A 14,592-nucleotide genomic window follows, 5' to 3' on the forward strand; every position below is an offset into this window, starting at 1 on the left:
TGTCTTCCTTGCAGAGCTGTCAGTATAACTGTCTCTTTGGGTGTCAGATGCAAACTCTTCCTTGCTCTAATTATGGGTTCATCATCGTCCATAAAGGAGAACATCTGCTGGCAACTCCCACAGCAGCTGTCTTCAGGGCTTTGCTTCCTTACCAGTGTTCCTTTAGGGTGGGGGTGAGAGGCTGCTGTAGATTCTCTGTTGCATCTTCATTGAATCTGTGTCTAGGCAAGATGCTTTTCCAGATTGATCTGTTGCAAGGAGAGGGAGACATTAACCATCACCAGGCCCTATCCCTTTCTTTTCACCCTCCCTTCATCCCCCCCTCACCTATTGTGAAAAGGGACCATTCTGTAGCTTTATCTCCAACAAGATGCTAGCTCTTTTCCCTCTGCAGGTGGTAGGATGTCAACATTTGGGGTAATTTGTTTCAAGGGCTTCTTGCAAGTTTCATGGTAATATGTCCCTTCAGGAGGGGTGACTTCAGAGTAGAGACCAACAGAGGAAGGTTCACTCAATTACATATCACATTTATGTCCCGCCATACTTCCGCTACGGTACTCAAGGTGATGATGAAATAGGGAACCATGGTAATCTTCCATCCTGGTGCAGAATAGACCAAGACCTGTTTAGCACCAGCAAGGTTGCTGGATCCTGTAGCTCCCAACGGCACTTTGGATGCTACCATTATACAAGTCAGTGTACAGTGGCCCCAACAAATATTAAGAAATTGTAATTTTAGCACCTAGAAGGCATAAGAACATATGAACGGCCATGCTGGTCCATCAAGTCCAGCAAGGTCCATCAAGTCCAGCAGTCTGTTCACACAGTGGCCAACCAGGTGCCTCTAGGAAGCCCACAAACAAGACAACTACAGCAGCATTATCCTGCCTGTGTTGCAAAGTGCCTAATATAATAGGCATGCTCCTCTGATCTTGGAGAGAATAGGTATGCATCATGACTATTATCCATTTTTACTAGAGCACTTTCTAGTTGGGCTCACGTTCTGCTCGCCACTAGAGAGCAGAGAGCTGCTTTTTCAGCAAGCAGTTCAGCCATTTATGATCCTCAACAAGGCAGGCCTTCAGGTTCTCAACATGAGGACTGAGAACCTGAAGGCCTGCCTTGTTGAGGATCACAAATGGCTGAACTGCTTGCTGAAAAACCAGTTCTCTGCTCTCTAGTGGTGAGCAGAACGTGAGCCCAACTAGAAGGTGCTCTAGTAAAAATGGATAATAGTCATGATGCATACCTATTCTCTCCAAGATCAGAGGAGCATGCCTATTATATTAGGCACTTTGCAACACAGGCAGGATAATGCTGCTGCAGTCGTGGAAATGCCTCCTGCATCTGCAGAAACGCAGAACTATTTGGGCCCGAGGTTGCTTCTGTTTGTTTGGATGCATGTCAGTGTCAGCTGGTACACGAGGTTTTGATTAGTGGTTTCAGGTGTCAGATGCTAACTTCAGACTAGGAAATGTGTGCTTATGGGGAGCCGGTGATTCTTTGTCACCTGGCACTGGTGTTGATGGAGCACGCCGCATCTCACCTATTTAAAATGAACGTGTCTTCATTTTGCAAGCTGATTGCAAGCTGGTTGGAAGGATCATGTCTTTCCCACAATGTGGTACTAGACCCAGTGGCCAATTTCCCTCCCGACACCCAGGAAGAGAAGGGACCCAGGGAGGCGAGCTACTGTGCCCCTGAAAAAGATTTGCCTTGAACTTAATCACCCAAAATGGGACTTTCTGCACAATTAGGTGCTCAGTCCCTAAAGCTTTCTGTAATCATGTTGATAGGAACTAATTAACTCTGGCTTTTCATTTCATGGACTCGAGCTTCTCATTTACTGTTTCCATCCCCGGGAATAAGGGAAGGTAAAGAGCCGCAAGATAAAAACACATTATGTGAAAATCCAAATAGAAGACCGAGGGAGAGGACAGGATTAAAAAAAGAAAACACCCAGGACACTTCAAGTAGGAAGTAGATGGTGGTAAAATTGGGGGCGTGGATTTTGCAGATTTTAGGTGTCTTCCCAGATCCATTTCGAATAGAATCCCAGGTCATCAGGGAGCAGGTCCAACTTAGTGCAAGAGAATTGCATCGCAAGCACAAGGCAGACTCCTGTTGTTAGCATCCCTGGTAGTTCTGCCCATGAAGGCACACGCACAAATCTCCAGGGGCTCTTTGGCCATTCCCTGCCACCCCTTGTGCATGATGAAATGGGGTCAGGGCCAGTGGGGAGAACTCCACTTCGTCACTGCAGCATCCACACTGAGCGTGAGATCCTGACATGTGAAATGGTGCCGGTGCCACAGGCTAGAGCAGGGGTCCCTAACGTAGTGCCGGTGGGTGCTATGGTGCCCGCCGACACCTTTTCTGGCACCCACCAAGTACTTTTAGATAGTGGGTGGGGCTAGGTAGGGATTTTGCCCAGCAGGACTTCTGATTGGCTGGGCAGACTGAAATGTCGACATGTTGAAGAGTGCTATTAGAGTGACTTTTAACCTTACTCCCTGACATTTTGTGATTGGCTTCACCTCCTGTGGCAGCCATTTGTGATTGTACCCATCACCCTGTGCCAGAATTCCCAATGGGCCCACAGGCTCAAAAGGTAGGGTTGCCAGGTCCCTCTTCACCACCAGTGGGAGATTTTGGGGGTGGAGCCTGAGGAGGGCGAGGTTTGGGGAGGGGAGGGACTTCAATGCCATTGCCAAAGCGGCCATTTTCTCCAGGTTAACTGATCTCTATTGGTTAAAGTGTTGTACCAGGGCATGGGAGACCCAGGTTCAAATCTCTGCCAGAGAAGCTTGCTGGGCCAGTCACACATTTGCAGCCTAGCCTACCTTACAGGACTGTTGTGGGGATAAAAGGGCAGAGAGGAGAACAGTCTAAGTCACTTTGGATCCCCATTGGAGAGGAAGGCAGGAACAAAACGAAGTAAATAAATAAATGTATCAAGTGATTAAGCGCCCAAGTGAAAATGGGAACACACACATGAACACATAAAGCAGAGGTCTTTCACATCACCTACTTGCCTAGTCCCTTTAACTGGCGATGCCGGGGATTGAACACGGGACCTTCTGCATGCCAAGCAGACACTCTGCCACTGAGCCACGGCCCCTCCCCTAGAGAGTTGCTGGGGGGAGTGCATCTCATGATGACATCTAGGTAGGAAGTACATTTAAACAGAAACAATGATAGGACCAGGAAGTGTGGATACATCAAGGGCGTCAATGCCTCTATCATACCACTTTCAACTTTATTTTTAAAAATGACTATTTTCAGTTTCAGTCTACCTTGTGCAATATTACTGGCCTGTGTTGTAAGGATGAGTGAGACAAGATACACAGATCTCTTCTGGACTAGAGAAAATACAGTACTCATAAAGTATTTGTGTTGTTATTGGCCCAGCCTGAGTATGGCCTCCTGTCTCGAGCAGGAACAGAGATGATAACGCACAAGTTGGAAGTGTGCCTCCCTCAACAAGCAGAAAGAAAGGCAAAAAAAAAAAAATACAAGCAAAGTCACTGGATTAATTATTAAAGGAAGAAGTAGGGTGAAGGGAGGGGGGAGTTGATTTACTTCCATACACGCCCCAGTCACCAAGCGGGATGAAGGGGGAGTCAAAATGGCTAGTCAGCATCTGTTGGAGGCGTGAAGATAAATGAGTGAAGAAAGGAGATAAATGCATACAAATTGAGCTCACATCTGTACTGTTTAATACATCTCTTTCAAAAAAGCTTGTGTCATCAGGCGGGGCTTTTTCCCTCTCCTCCTTCCGGTTTCTAACCACACACTCAACAGTACTTCCAAAGAACTTCTTACAGATTTCAACCCCCTTTGGTGTCACTGTTCCAGGTCTTCTAGCATTCCCAGGACACCTCCAACTTGCTAGTTGTGTGGAAACTTGTGACAATTGAGATGTCTCCATGATGACATTCGAGATCTCTTTGCAGGGTGCCCACAAAGGCAAATATGCAAGAATTCGAGTCTGGTCATGGTCAATGTAACTTGGGTGCCAGCTGCTTGGTTGAGGGCAACATTGTAGCCTGGCTGGGTGTCACCTGTGAGTCTAAATGAAAAGAGCGAGTTAGGGAGTTTGGGAGATGGCTGGAGAAAGGAGGTCTCCATCTACTGGCAGTAGAGACCAGGAACACTTGGGTCTCCAGAGGAGAGTTCCCGTCTCCCGCATTAGAAGCAACATTGTCAGAGTGTAACTAGGGGCCTCCTTTCTGTGTGTGTGTGTCAAAAGGATCTATCAACACAGGGGCATCGGACTCATTTGTTATGAGGGCCGGATATGACATAAATATCACTTGGTGAGGGCCGAGCCACGCCTCGCCAGCCCAGACTGAGAGTGGAGGGTGTGGCTGCCTCAGTTGGCTTGCGGGCCAGATAAGAGATCTCAAGGGGTCGGATCTGGCCTGCGGGCCTTATGTTTGACACCCCGGTATCAACGCATTGCAAAGTAGGGTTGCCAACCTCCAAGTAGTAGCTGGAGATATCCTGCTATTACAACTGATCTCCAGCTGATAGAGATCAGTTCACCTGGAGAAAATGGCCACTTTGGCAATTGGACTCTGTGGCATTGAAGTCCCTCCCCTTCCCAAACCCCACCCTCCACAGGCTCCTCCCCAAAAACCTCACGCTGGTGACAAAGAGGGACCTGGCAACCCTACTGCAGAGTCATCATGACTGTTGGGTGACATGAAGACTTTATGGGAGTGACATGAGGACATAAATTGGGAGTTTTGTCCCTCCCAGACACATACTGTCCCATTCCTTTTGCGACCACAGCATGCAGGGAGAAGTAGCTGTAGGCGCTCACACGCACTGTTTTCACGTTCTCAAATCACCCGATAGACTCATTATTAGTTCCATTGTAGAAATCACATTACCGCGGGGGGGGGGGGGGGTCACAGCCGCTTCTGCCTGCGTGCTGTGGTCACAAACAGAAAAGACTGAGCGTGTATCTGGGAGGCACAAAACGCCTGGAGCCTCCTGATGTTCTCTAACAAACACTAGGACTTTTCAGTGGAGGCTAGGTGTATTGCAGGCTGCTGCCCTATAGCAATGAAACAGAAAAGGCCCACACAAGAACAAAGAGAAGGGGAATGCTCAGCATCCCTTTAAACTAGGAAAAGGCAGCAGGTATGCTTGGAGTAATTGGCAGGACGGGAAATAGCTGCAGCACTTTCTTGAGCGTCTTATTGCACTGCTGTGAGGGGAAGCAATCGAGGATGTGGGGAGAGGCTGCAATTGGGTTTTCTCTGTCTTCGTCCTCTACTCCAATATGAGTTCTAATCAAAACACAAGGATGTTCAAGCTCTGCAGTGAGGATTCCAAATTGGCAATCCAGCACCGCTGGGACACATTGCCAGCATGCGCTGATGCGCAGGGTTGGCTTGAAGAGGACAGGCATGCTAGGTCAATCAGTGCTTTGTGCAGTTTTAGACCTCATCGACCAACATCGTAGTATTCTCTGCAACCCACTTTGTCAAGAGGGCAAATAGGAGAGTGGAAAGTGCTCTAGCGGAACCTTCCTTGAGCTGCGTTAAGTGTTACGATGGGTCTCTGAAAAATGGCTGGTGCTCTTGGTTTCTCTTCTTTGCGTGGAGTTTTGAAAAACCTCTTCCCTTGCCTCCATCCCCTCCTGGAACACTTCAGCTCCTTCTTGACTATTTTTACACAGAAGTCGTGCCATCCCCCCCTGCCTGCAGAAACACACGGAGGTGCCCAGAATCCTCCAGTCATGCAGTGGCACACAGCGAGGGCAACCCTTTTCCATGCTGCCCTGCTAATTCCACACCGTAAAAGCCCAATGGTACAGTGTGCATGGCATGGTGGAGTGGTTAATAACAGTGGTTTGGAGCGATAGACTCTAACCTGGAGAAGTGGGTTTGATTCCCCACTCCTCCACAGGAAATCTCTTCCCTGGGTGGGCTCTTCTTCAGGGAGGGACAATGGCTTACTGGTAGAAGATGGGCTTTGCAAGCAGAAGGTCACACGTCCAGTCCCTGGCATCTCCAGGTTAAAAAAAAACCAGATAGTAAGTGATATGAAAGACCTCTGCCCGAGACCCTGGAAAGCTGCTGCCAGTCAGAGTAGACAATAGTGACCTTAGAATCATAGAATCATAGAGTTGGAAGGGGCCACCAGGGTCATCTAGTCCAACACCCTGCACAATGCAGGAAATTCACAACTACCCCACCCCACCCCCAGTGACCCCTACTCCATGCCCAGAAGATGGCCAAGATGCCCTCACTCTCATGATCTGCTTAAGGTAATAGAAATCAGCATTGCTGACAGATGGCCATCTGACCTCTTCTTGAAAACCTCCAGAGAAGGAGAGCTTACCACCTCCTGAGGAAGCCTGTTCCACTGAGGAACCACTCTAACTGTTAGAAAATTCTTCCTAATGTCTAGATGGAAACTCTTTTGATTTAATTTAAACCCTTTGGTTCTGGTCCAACCTCCTTGGGCAACAGAAAACAATTCGGCATCCTCCTCTATATGACAGCCCTTCAAGTACTTGTAGATGGTTCTCATATCCCCTCTCAGTCTTCTCCTCATCAGGCTAAACATACCCAGCTCCTTCAACCTTTCCTCACAGGACTTGGTCTCCAGACCCCTCACCATCTTTGTTGCCCTCCTCTGGACACGTTCCAGCTTGTCTACATCTTTCTTAAATTGTGTAGACCAGTGGTCTGACTCAGCATAAGGCAGTTTTGTGTGTCTGGAGCATATGTTTGGTTGGCAGAAACGGATCATTTGTGCTGGTTTCTGTTCTGTGTTTAGCATCATGTTCTGCTGTTTATCACCAGCAGACGGCAGTGGTGCTGTTTTCAGCTTCATTGGCTCTGTTATTACAATAATGATTGGGAAACGTGCTTCTTTCAGTGTATCTCCCTCCTTTCTGTTAAGGTATTACTGTTTTCCCACCAGGCTGCCATCACCCACAGTGCCCTCCTTTAGTACAGCTGGAACAAGGAACTACCCCACGCAGGTTAATCTGAGTACCGGGCTTCTTATCTCAAACAAGCCAGAGTCCTCCCCTCTCCTTCCCTTATTTTTGGAAAAGGATTCAATCAGTCGTCGCCCAGAGATGAGTGAGCCGAACTTCTCCAGGGAACGCTCATGGCCACAGACTTTGCTGGGGGGGTTCCACGTTTTCCATGGCGGTGTTGCGGCGCCTCTTGATCTCGTCTCACCCGCTCGGTCGGGTCCTCCTTCTCACCCGCTCGGAGCTCCCCAGCGTGGTGGGATGCCAGATGGTGCCCCATTAGGTCACATTTGCTTATTGTTTGGTAAACAGCAGTTTAATTCAAGTGCTGAGTTGACAGCTTGTCCTCGAAGACAATTTTTTCGCATTGCAATGTTGCAAATGCCAGCTTGGCTTTCCGGTGGAATGTTATTTCAGCTGCCTTAAAGGGATAACGTTCCCTTTGATTAAAAAAAGGAAGGGGAGGGGGGAGCCCAGGGGAACCCAACTGTGTTTTTTTTTTTTTTAATGTCGACAGCCTGCCTGTGTGAAGCGCCAAGTGTGGACTTGGCATCTTCCAGACACGGTGGGCATGGGGCCCACGCAAGGGCCCTGCCCCAACTTGTGGTGGGGTTAGCTTGGGGACCTTCTTGCATGTTCAAGTCCAGAGTGCCAACCTTCCCAATGAACCTGCTTCTGTCTGTTTCTCACGTGGCAGTAATCTGAAGGATATGTGTGTGTCAGGAACAGCCAGCATTCCCACCAAGACTCTCCTGATCTATGAACTGGTATCCACTACAGTGACCTGCATTAGACTGCCTCATGAAAGACCAGATCCTAAGGATCCCCCATAAACCACCATGAGCTTCACTGAGGCTTGGAATGCAATTAATACACTTTTATACATGTGGGAGTAATTTGCATGAAGAGAGAATCCTTGGTTCCCAGGTCTTTGCTGTCCATAGTCTTAGGCAAGGGTTCATCCCAGTCTTACTAGTACTGTTGGAGATCATAAGAATATAAGAAAGGTCATGCTGGATCAAACCAAGGTCCATCAAGTCTAGCAGTCTGTTCACACTGTGGCCAACCAGCTGCCTCTAGGAAGCCCATAAACAAGACAACTGCAGCAGCATCCTGCCTGTGTTCCACAGCACCTAATATGATAGGCATGCTCCTTTGATACTAGAGAGAATAGGTATGCATCGTGACTAGTATTCATTTTTGACTAGTAGCCACGAATAGCCCTATCCTCCTCTTAATAGGAGCTGCTGGGGGTTGAATCTGAGACCTTCTGAATGCAAAGCATTGATGTGCAGCAGCCCCACCCCATTTAATTTGGGAATTGTATTTTTGAAATATCAAAACCCTGCACGCTCATGCATACATTTCTTAGATAACAAACAACAGTTGGCAGCCGCCTGCTACATTGCCAGGAACAACAGGTTATATAACTAGATTAAGGAAGAGTCAATTAAACAAGGCCTCATTCAGTTAGAATAGATGGATGAACTTTCTAAGATAGATTAGTTGGAATCTGCATTACAGATGGTCTCAACCCCAGGAGATAGTTTAGCGACGTCTTCTACCATTTACACATTCCACTTCCATGCTGTCTGCAGATTCAGCCATCTGCAGCCAAGCACGAGATGTCTGTCATGGTGAAAATTCCCTGGAGGAATATGCTCGAGGGTGTCGATCAGGGGTTGATAGTACCAAAAGTGGCTTATACCACTGTGTATACCCCGAGGGTACCCTGAGGTCTGTATGGATACACATTTTTGGAAAGGGCTGCGTGTTGCTTGCAAAGTATTTCTTGACTCCCATAACATTGCTCTTTCTTGAGGAAGCCATTTACACTGAGCATATCGTGCTTCCCCAATGCAAGCCGGCAGATTCTTTGATGGTTTAGGGCAGAGGTGTCAAACTCATATGTTACGAGGGCCAGATATGACATAAATGTCACTTGGTCAGGCCGGGCCATGTGTACCATAAAATGTAATGCCAGGTATCAGAGATACAAACTGTATAAAAGACACAGGCAAAGCCAATTAATGATATTATTTTTTTACGTTATTTTTTACTTAAAATAAAAACATGCTTAAAACAATAACACTCTTACAGGGTTTTCTTTTATTTAACAGTCTTTGATCAGTGACACCTCAAGATGGGGGGGCTGCCTCAGCTAGCTCACGGGCCTGATAAGAGCTCTCGAGGGGCCGGATCTGGCCCCCAGGCCTTATATTTGACATCCCTGGTTTAGGGCCTACCACGAAAATGCCGAAAAGCAATCAGTACACTGGTATTTGGCTTACTGTGGTTGAGCTCATTCACATGCAGAGAGACACCTTGATGTCCCACCAACTAATCTCTCAATATTTGTTGACTGGCAGCTGAATGTGTAAACTGACTCCAGTGAGCATTGTATCTGGAAAGCTATTTTGGGTGGTTCGTCCCTGATGTTTCATTCAAAACATTGGATCACTGTTGGAAGGTGCTGTTATCCACTGGTAGACATGCATGTGTGGCTGCAATTCACCCTGGCCCCAAAGGGCTTTCCCCAATTCATCCTCAGAATAGCCCGGGTGACTGGACCAGAGTTACCTGCAGTGCAGTTCTAAGCAGAGTTGCACCTTAGTCAGCAGCCTTAGAAGAGTGTAACTCTGTCTAGGGTTGCACTGCTGGTGAGTTCCATGGCTGAGAGACAAGTATGGAACCCAGGCCTCCTTATGTCACAGCCAACAGACTTCCCCCCGGCCCCATACCCCATTGGCTCTTTTGCAGTGGCATATGAAGCACTCCTCAGATGCCTACTCTGGGGACCAGTGTGTTGGGAGGGTTGCTCAAAAAATGTTGGGGGAGTAAGTTTGCTCACATAGGGTTGGATCTGGACTAAATTTCCTGCTAATGGAAGGGAAGGTGTAATTTCTGCCAATTCCTTCTTCCTGCTGGAGACCCCTTAGTTGAGCTTCATGCCATTCCTGAGGATCCGTTCCCTGGTTGGCCACTGTGTGAACAGACTGCTAGACTTGATGGACCTTGGTTTGATCCAGCATGGCTTTTCTTATGTTCTTAAGAGGAGACCAGGAGCAGCATTTTGGGGAGACCAATGGGTTGCAATGGGAGGGAGAGAAGGAGGGAGGACATTTCTTTTCCATTGACGGAACTGCCTTCTATCAGTGCCTTCCATCAGTGGAAAATTTAGACTGGATCCAACCCACAAGAACTGCTTTCCCTGGCAAAGCATTTGCATGCAATCACCTAGCATGCTGATCTGACTTCTATGTGGGGGGCACTTTGCAATTTATTTACATATATCACAACAGTGACCAGACAGAGAGCCAGCATGGTGTAGTGGTTAAGAGCGGTGGTTTGGAGCGGTGGACTCTGATCTGGAGAACCGGGTTTGATTCCCCACTCCTCCACATGAGCGGCAGAGGCTAATCTGGTGAACTGGATTTGTTTCCCCACTCCTACACATGAAGCCAGCTGGGTGACCTTGGGCTAGTCACAGTGCTCTTCGAGCTCTCTCAGCCCCACCTACCACACATTCTAGTGGGGAGGGAAAGGGAAGGTGATTGTAAGCCGGTTTGATTCTTCCTTAAGTGATAGAGAAAGTTGGCATATAAAAACCAACTCTTCTTTAAACAGTGATTTGGTCAGATTCCTGCTTTTTTACCATCTGCTTTTATATGGCCTCTATATCCTGAAAGCACATTCTGGTTTCTGTACGGATGCCGTTCTAACACAGCCCCTCGATTCTGTTTTCTTGTGTCCCGTAGGTGGGCCAAAAAGGGACATATCATCAAAGAAGCATCAGGTGACTCTTACGAGGCTATTGTTGACCACACCTACTTTTTCGAACCAATTTCCTGCGAGGTGACGAACGCTTTGGGAAGTACCAACATCAGCAGGACGGTCGATGTCTACTGTGAGTATGGCTTGTCGTCTGAAACTTCAGAGGCACCGTCTGATAGGATAAACGGCTCTGACTGGCCGCTTTCTGATTTGATAGTTGGCTGAGTAGTGGAAAACAGAGAGAAAACGTTGAGGGTTTCTTAAAGCGAAGAGAAGTCAGTCTTCCTACCTGAGTGCGCCCAGTTTCAGCAAACAGTAGAAAAGGGCTGCACCAATACAGAATCCAGGAAGAGGGGGAAAAGTGCAGTGGGAAAATATGTTTTATTTATAGTTATACATCCCTGTGCATTTGCATTCTGCTTCACCAGGAATCTGTAGAGTAGCAATCTCTCTGTAAGTTACCACATGCATGAAACACATAGGGATCCATAACTATATATATATAACTATACATCAAATGAATTTTCCTGCTGCACCTTTTTCTCTATCTTCCAGTGCCTCATTTCATCCATTGCTGGAGATACCAGAGAGAGAAAAAGACTTCCCACACTTTAGTTTACCACTGAAAGAAATATATATGTATGATATAAAGCAGCTTCCTGTTGTGAAGTTAGACCCGTGGTGGCTAGCCTCCCCGCGAGTATGCCACATTTGTGTCCAATGTGTGCTAGAGCCAGAGTAACATAACATCTGTGCAGCCTACATGGTTAAGTCTGTTGAGGAAGCGATCCCAAGCAGATCATCTCAGAAACAAGACCCATTTTATTCAGTTGGGATTGCTCTTGAGAAAGTATTCCTTGAATTGCATCCCAAGTCTACCTAGCAGCCACAATACATGAATCTTGGAGCTAGCAGCGGCATAATACATAGCCAGTGCGGTGTGATGGTTAGTGTGGGCTAGGATCTGGGAGACTCAGGTTCGACTCCTGAGTCTGCCATGGAAGTTTGCTAGCTGACCTTGGGCCAGTCATGCACTCTCAGTCTAACTAACCTAACTCGCAGGGTTGTTGTGAGGATACAGTGAAGGAAAGGAGAATGTTGTAAGCTGCTTTGGATCTCCTTTAGGGAATAAAATGAGGTCTTCATAAAGTAAACAAAGGTAGAAAGGCAGGCAGGAATGCAGGCTTGATTCGGTAGCATAATTGGTCCCATGGGCCCTCTTGCTCTTAGCCAAATTTGCCACAGACTTCCTCTGCATGTGCCATTTATGTCATCCAGCTCTATAATGCATGCTCAGAGAGTATGCTGTACCCAATTTTTGGGTATCCTTCGATCTTTGTGAACCCCATCTTATTTAAGCAACCTGAGAAGAAGAAGAGTTGGTTTTTATATGCTGACTTTCTCTACCACTTAAGGGAGAATCAAACCAGCTTACAATCACCTTCCCTTCCCCTCCCCACAACAGTCACCCTGTGAGGTAGATGAGGCTGAGAGAGCTGTGACTAGCCCAAGGTCACCCAGTTGGCTTTATGTGTAAGAGTGGGGAAACCAACCCAGTTCACCAGATTGGCATCCACTGCTCATGTGGCGGAGTGGGGAATCAAACCTGGTTCTCCAGATTAGAGTCTACCACTCCAAACCACCACCTTTAACCACTATGCAACACAGTCCCTTGTTACTGCAGAGCCTTTATGCTCACTCGCTTGAATGCCGCTCCTTTGGCGGTGCTAAATGGAAGATATGATAACTTACCTTATTTGCATAGACTTTGTCCATGTGATCTGACGAGAGTTGACACACTAATTCATATGATGTTGGAATGTCTCCAATACAATTCTTATCACTGTCCGTGGATTACCCCTATTTTAATTAAATTGCCTGCCACTGTAACAAAAAATAAATTAGTCCCCTTTTTGCCAGTGGATAGAGATCCAAGAACAACATTGGTGGTGGCCAAGTATCTCTCCACCATATTTTCCTTAAAGAAATAAAGGCTCCCCATTTACTACTCAAGACCTTTGGGCCATTGGAGCTTGAAATGGAAAGGAAGGCTTTAAAAGTAGCAAGCTCTCACCCAAGTATGTTGACCCCACCCTCAGTGCTCCAATGGTCTGTTATCCTACTTTCCTCCCTGAGCCTGAAGAATAGTTGAATTGCTGAGACCCTTTTCTATGATAATCTGTTATTACAGTTGGGCCACGAATGATGTCGGAGCCACAGTCTCTCCTTGTCGACCTCGGATCAGACGCTGTTTTTAACTGTGCCTGGATCGGAAATCCGTCCCTCACCATCGTCTGGATGAAGCGAGGCTCGGGTGTGGTAAGGAGGCAGGGTGCTGGGTGCAGATGTTAAGGAAGAGCTACGTGTTAGGAAAGCCAGGACTCCCAGCCATTCAAGATGGGTGGAATGTGCATTATAACTGCTTTGCATGCATTGCCTAGATCGCCTTGGCCTTATAACTGTAGTAGACCCTGGGGTGTATCCCTGCAATAATATACAGTAACCGAAGACACTTTCCTAAAAGCGATCCAACTTCCCTGCCTTTCTGCTCTTGCTGAAGCCCACTGCCCTCTCTGAAATGCTGCTCCCGAGGGATCATTAGAACAGCATGAGGGCGTATCAGAGGTCTATAGCAAGAAGGGGAAATTGGCAAAAATCTTACCCCCTTCCTCTAGTGGAAATGACTGTTGGGATCCATCCAGGTTCAAACCCTGACACTTCTCACATGAACACATGAAGCTGACTTATACTGAATCAGATCCTTGGTCCATCAAAGTCAGTATTGTCTACTCAGACCGGCAGCGGCTCTCCGGGGTCTCAGGCAGGGGTCTTTCACATCACCTACCAGCCTAGTCCCTTTAACTGGAGATGCCAGGGATTGAACCTGGGACCTTTTGCATGCCAAGCAGATGCTCTGCCATTGAACCACGGCCCCTCCCCTTCTCATTAAAGGATCTCAAGGAGTAATTGCTGGTAACCACCTTCTGGACCTGAGACCCTGTCCTCAGTCAGGGCTGAGTGGGCCAATGATAAAAGACAGCTCCATAGATTCAACAGCAACCAGATATGGTTGGGAAAGGTACTCAGCAGTTTAAGAGAAGAGAAGGGAAATTTGAGGTCAAGGTGTTTGATTTCTGTAACTGGACAATAAAAAAGAGAGTGGGGTTTCCATGACATCCTCAGCACTTTCCACGTTCTTGCGCTCAAAGGTGATCTTTGCAAGGGAGCCCTAATAGAAGACAAATTGATTTCCATTATGAGCAGCATCTAGGGCTAACGAAAGGCCAAAGCTTCACTTAACCTCTTTGTGGCAGGAGAAACTTTATAAACAGACGCGGAGATCTGTTTGCGAGCTCTCCTCCTAGCTTTCAGAGAGACACAGCTAATTCTGAAGGGCAAAGAACTTGAAGGTCTCTGTAGCTGTTGTCAAAAACATACCTATCCCTGGAGTTGTTGTGGCACAGTGGCAGAGAGATTTGAGTCATGATCTGGGAGGCCCCGGTTTTCATCTCCTCTTGGCCACATGCTTGGTAGTCTTACACAAGCAGCTTCCATTCTCAACTGCAGCCCAGTATCTACAGTGTGAAAGTAATAATGCCTGCCCATCTTATAAGGTTATTGTAAGGATTCAGAGAAGATAATGCATGTAAAGTGCTTTGAATGCTATAAATGCTACTTTTCATTTTGATTAACTGTGGACTAAGAAGGCTACTGCTGAAAGTTAAAAGAGAAAGTGCCAAAGCAGGACTACAGCTGAACATCAAGAAGACAACAGTAATCACTACAGGAGAATTACACAACTTTAAGGTTGACAA

At 47.2% G+C, this 14,592-nt stretch overlaps 1 protein-coding gene across 1 annotated transcript in view; it reads left to right on the forward strand.

The window, feature by feature from the left end:
- Positions 1-14,592, forward strand: part of KIRREL3 (kirre like nephrin family adhesion molecule 3) — a 370,228-nt gene that overhangs the window by 268,626 nt on the left and 87,010 nt on the right. Inside the window, exons 9-10 of the mRNA XM_056860874.1 lie at positions 10,762-10,910; positions 12,969-13,096. Coding sequence (XP_056716852.1) covers positions 10,762-10,910; positions 12,969-13,096 — 277 coding nt within the window. The remainder of the gene's footprint in view (positions 1-10,761; positions 10,911-12,968; positions 13,097-14,592) is intronic.

The sequence above is a fragment of the Euleptes europaea genome, chromosome 14, assembly GCF_029931775.1.
Source record: "Euleptes europaea isolate rEulEur1 chromosome 14, rEulEur1.hap1, whole genome shotgun sequence".
Classification (NCBI taxonomy): domain Eukaryota; kingdom Metazoa; phylum Chordata; class Lepidosauria; order Squamata; family Sphaerodactylidae; genus Euleptes; species Euleptes europaea.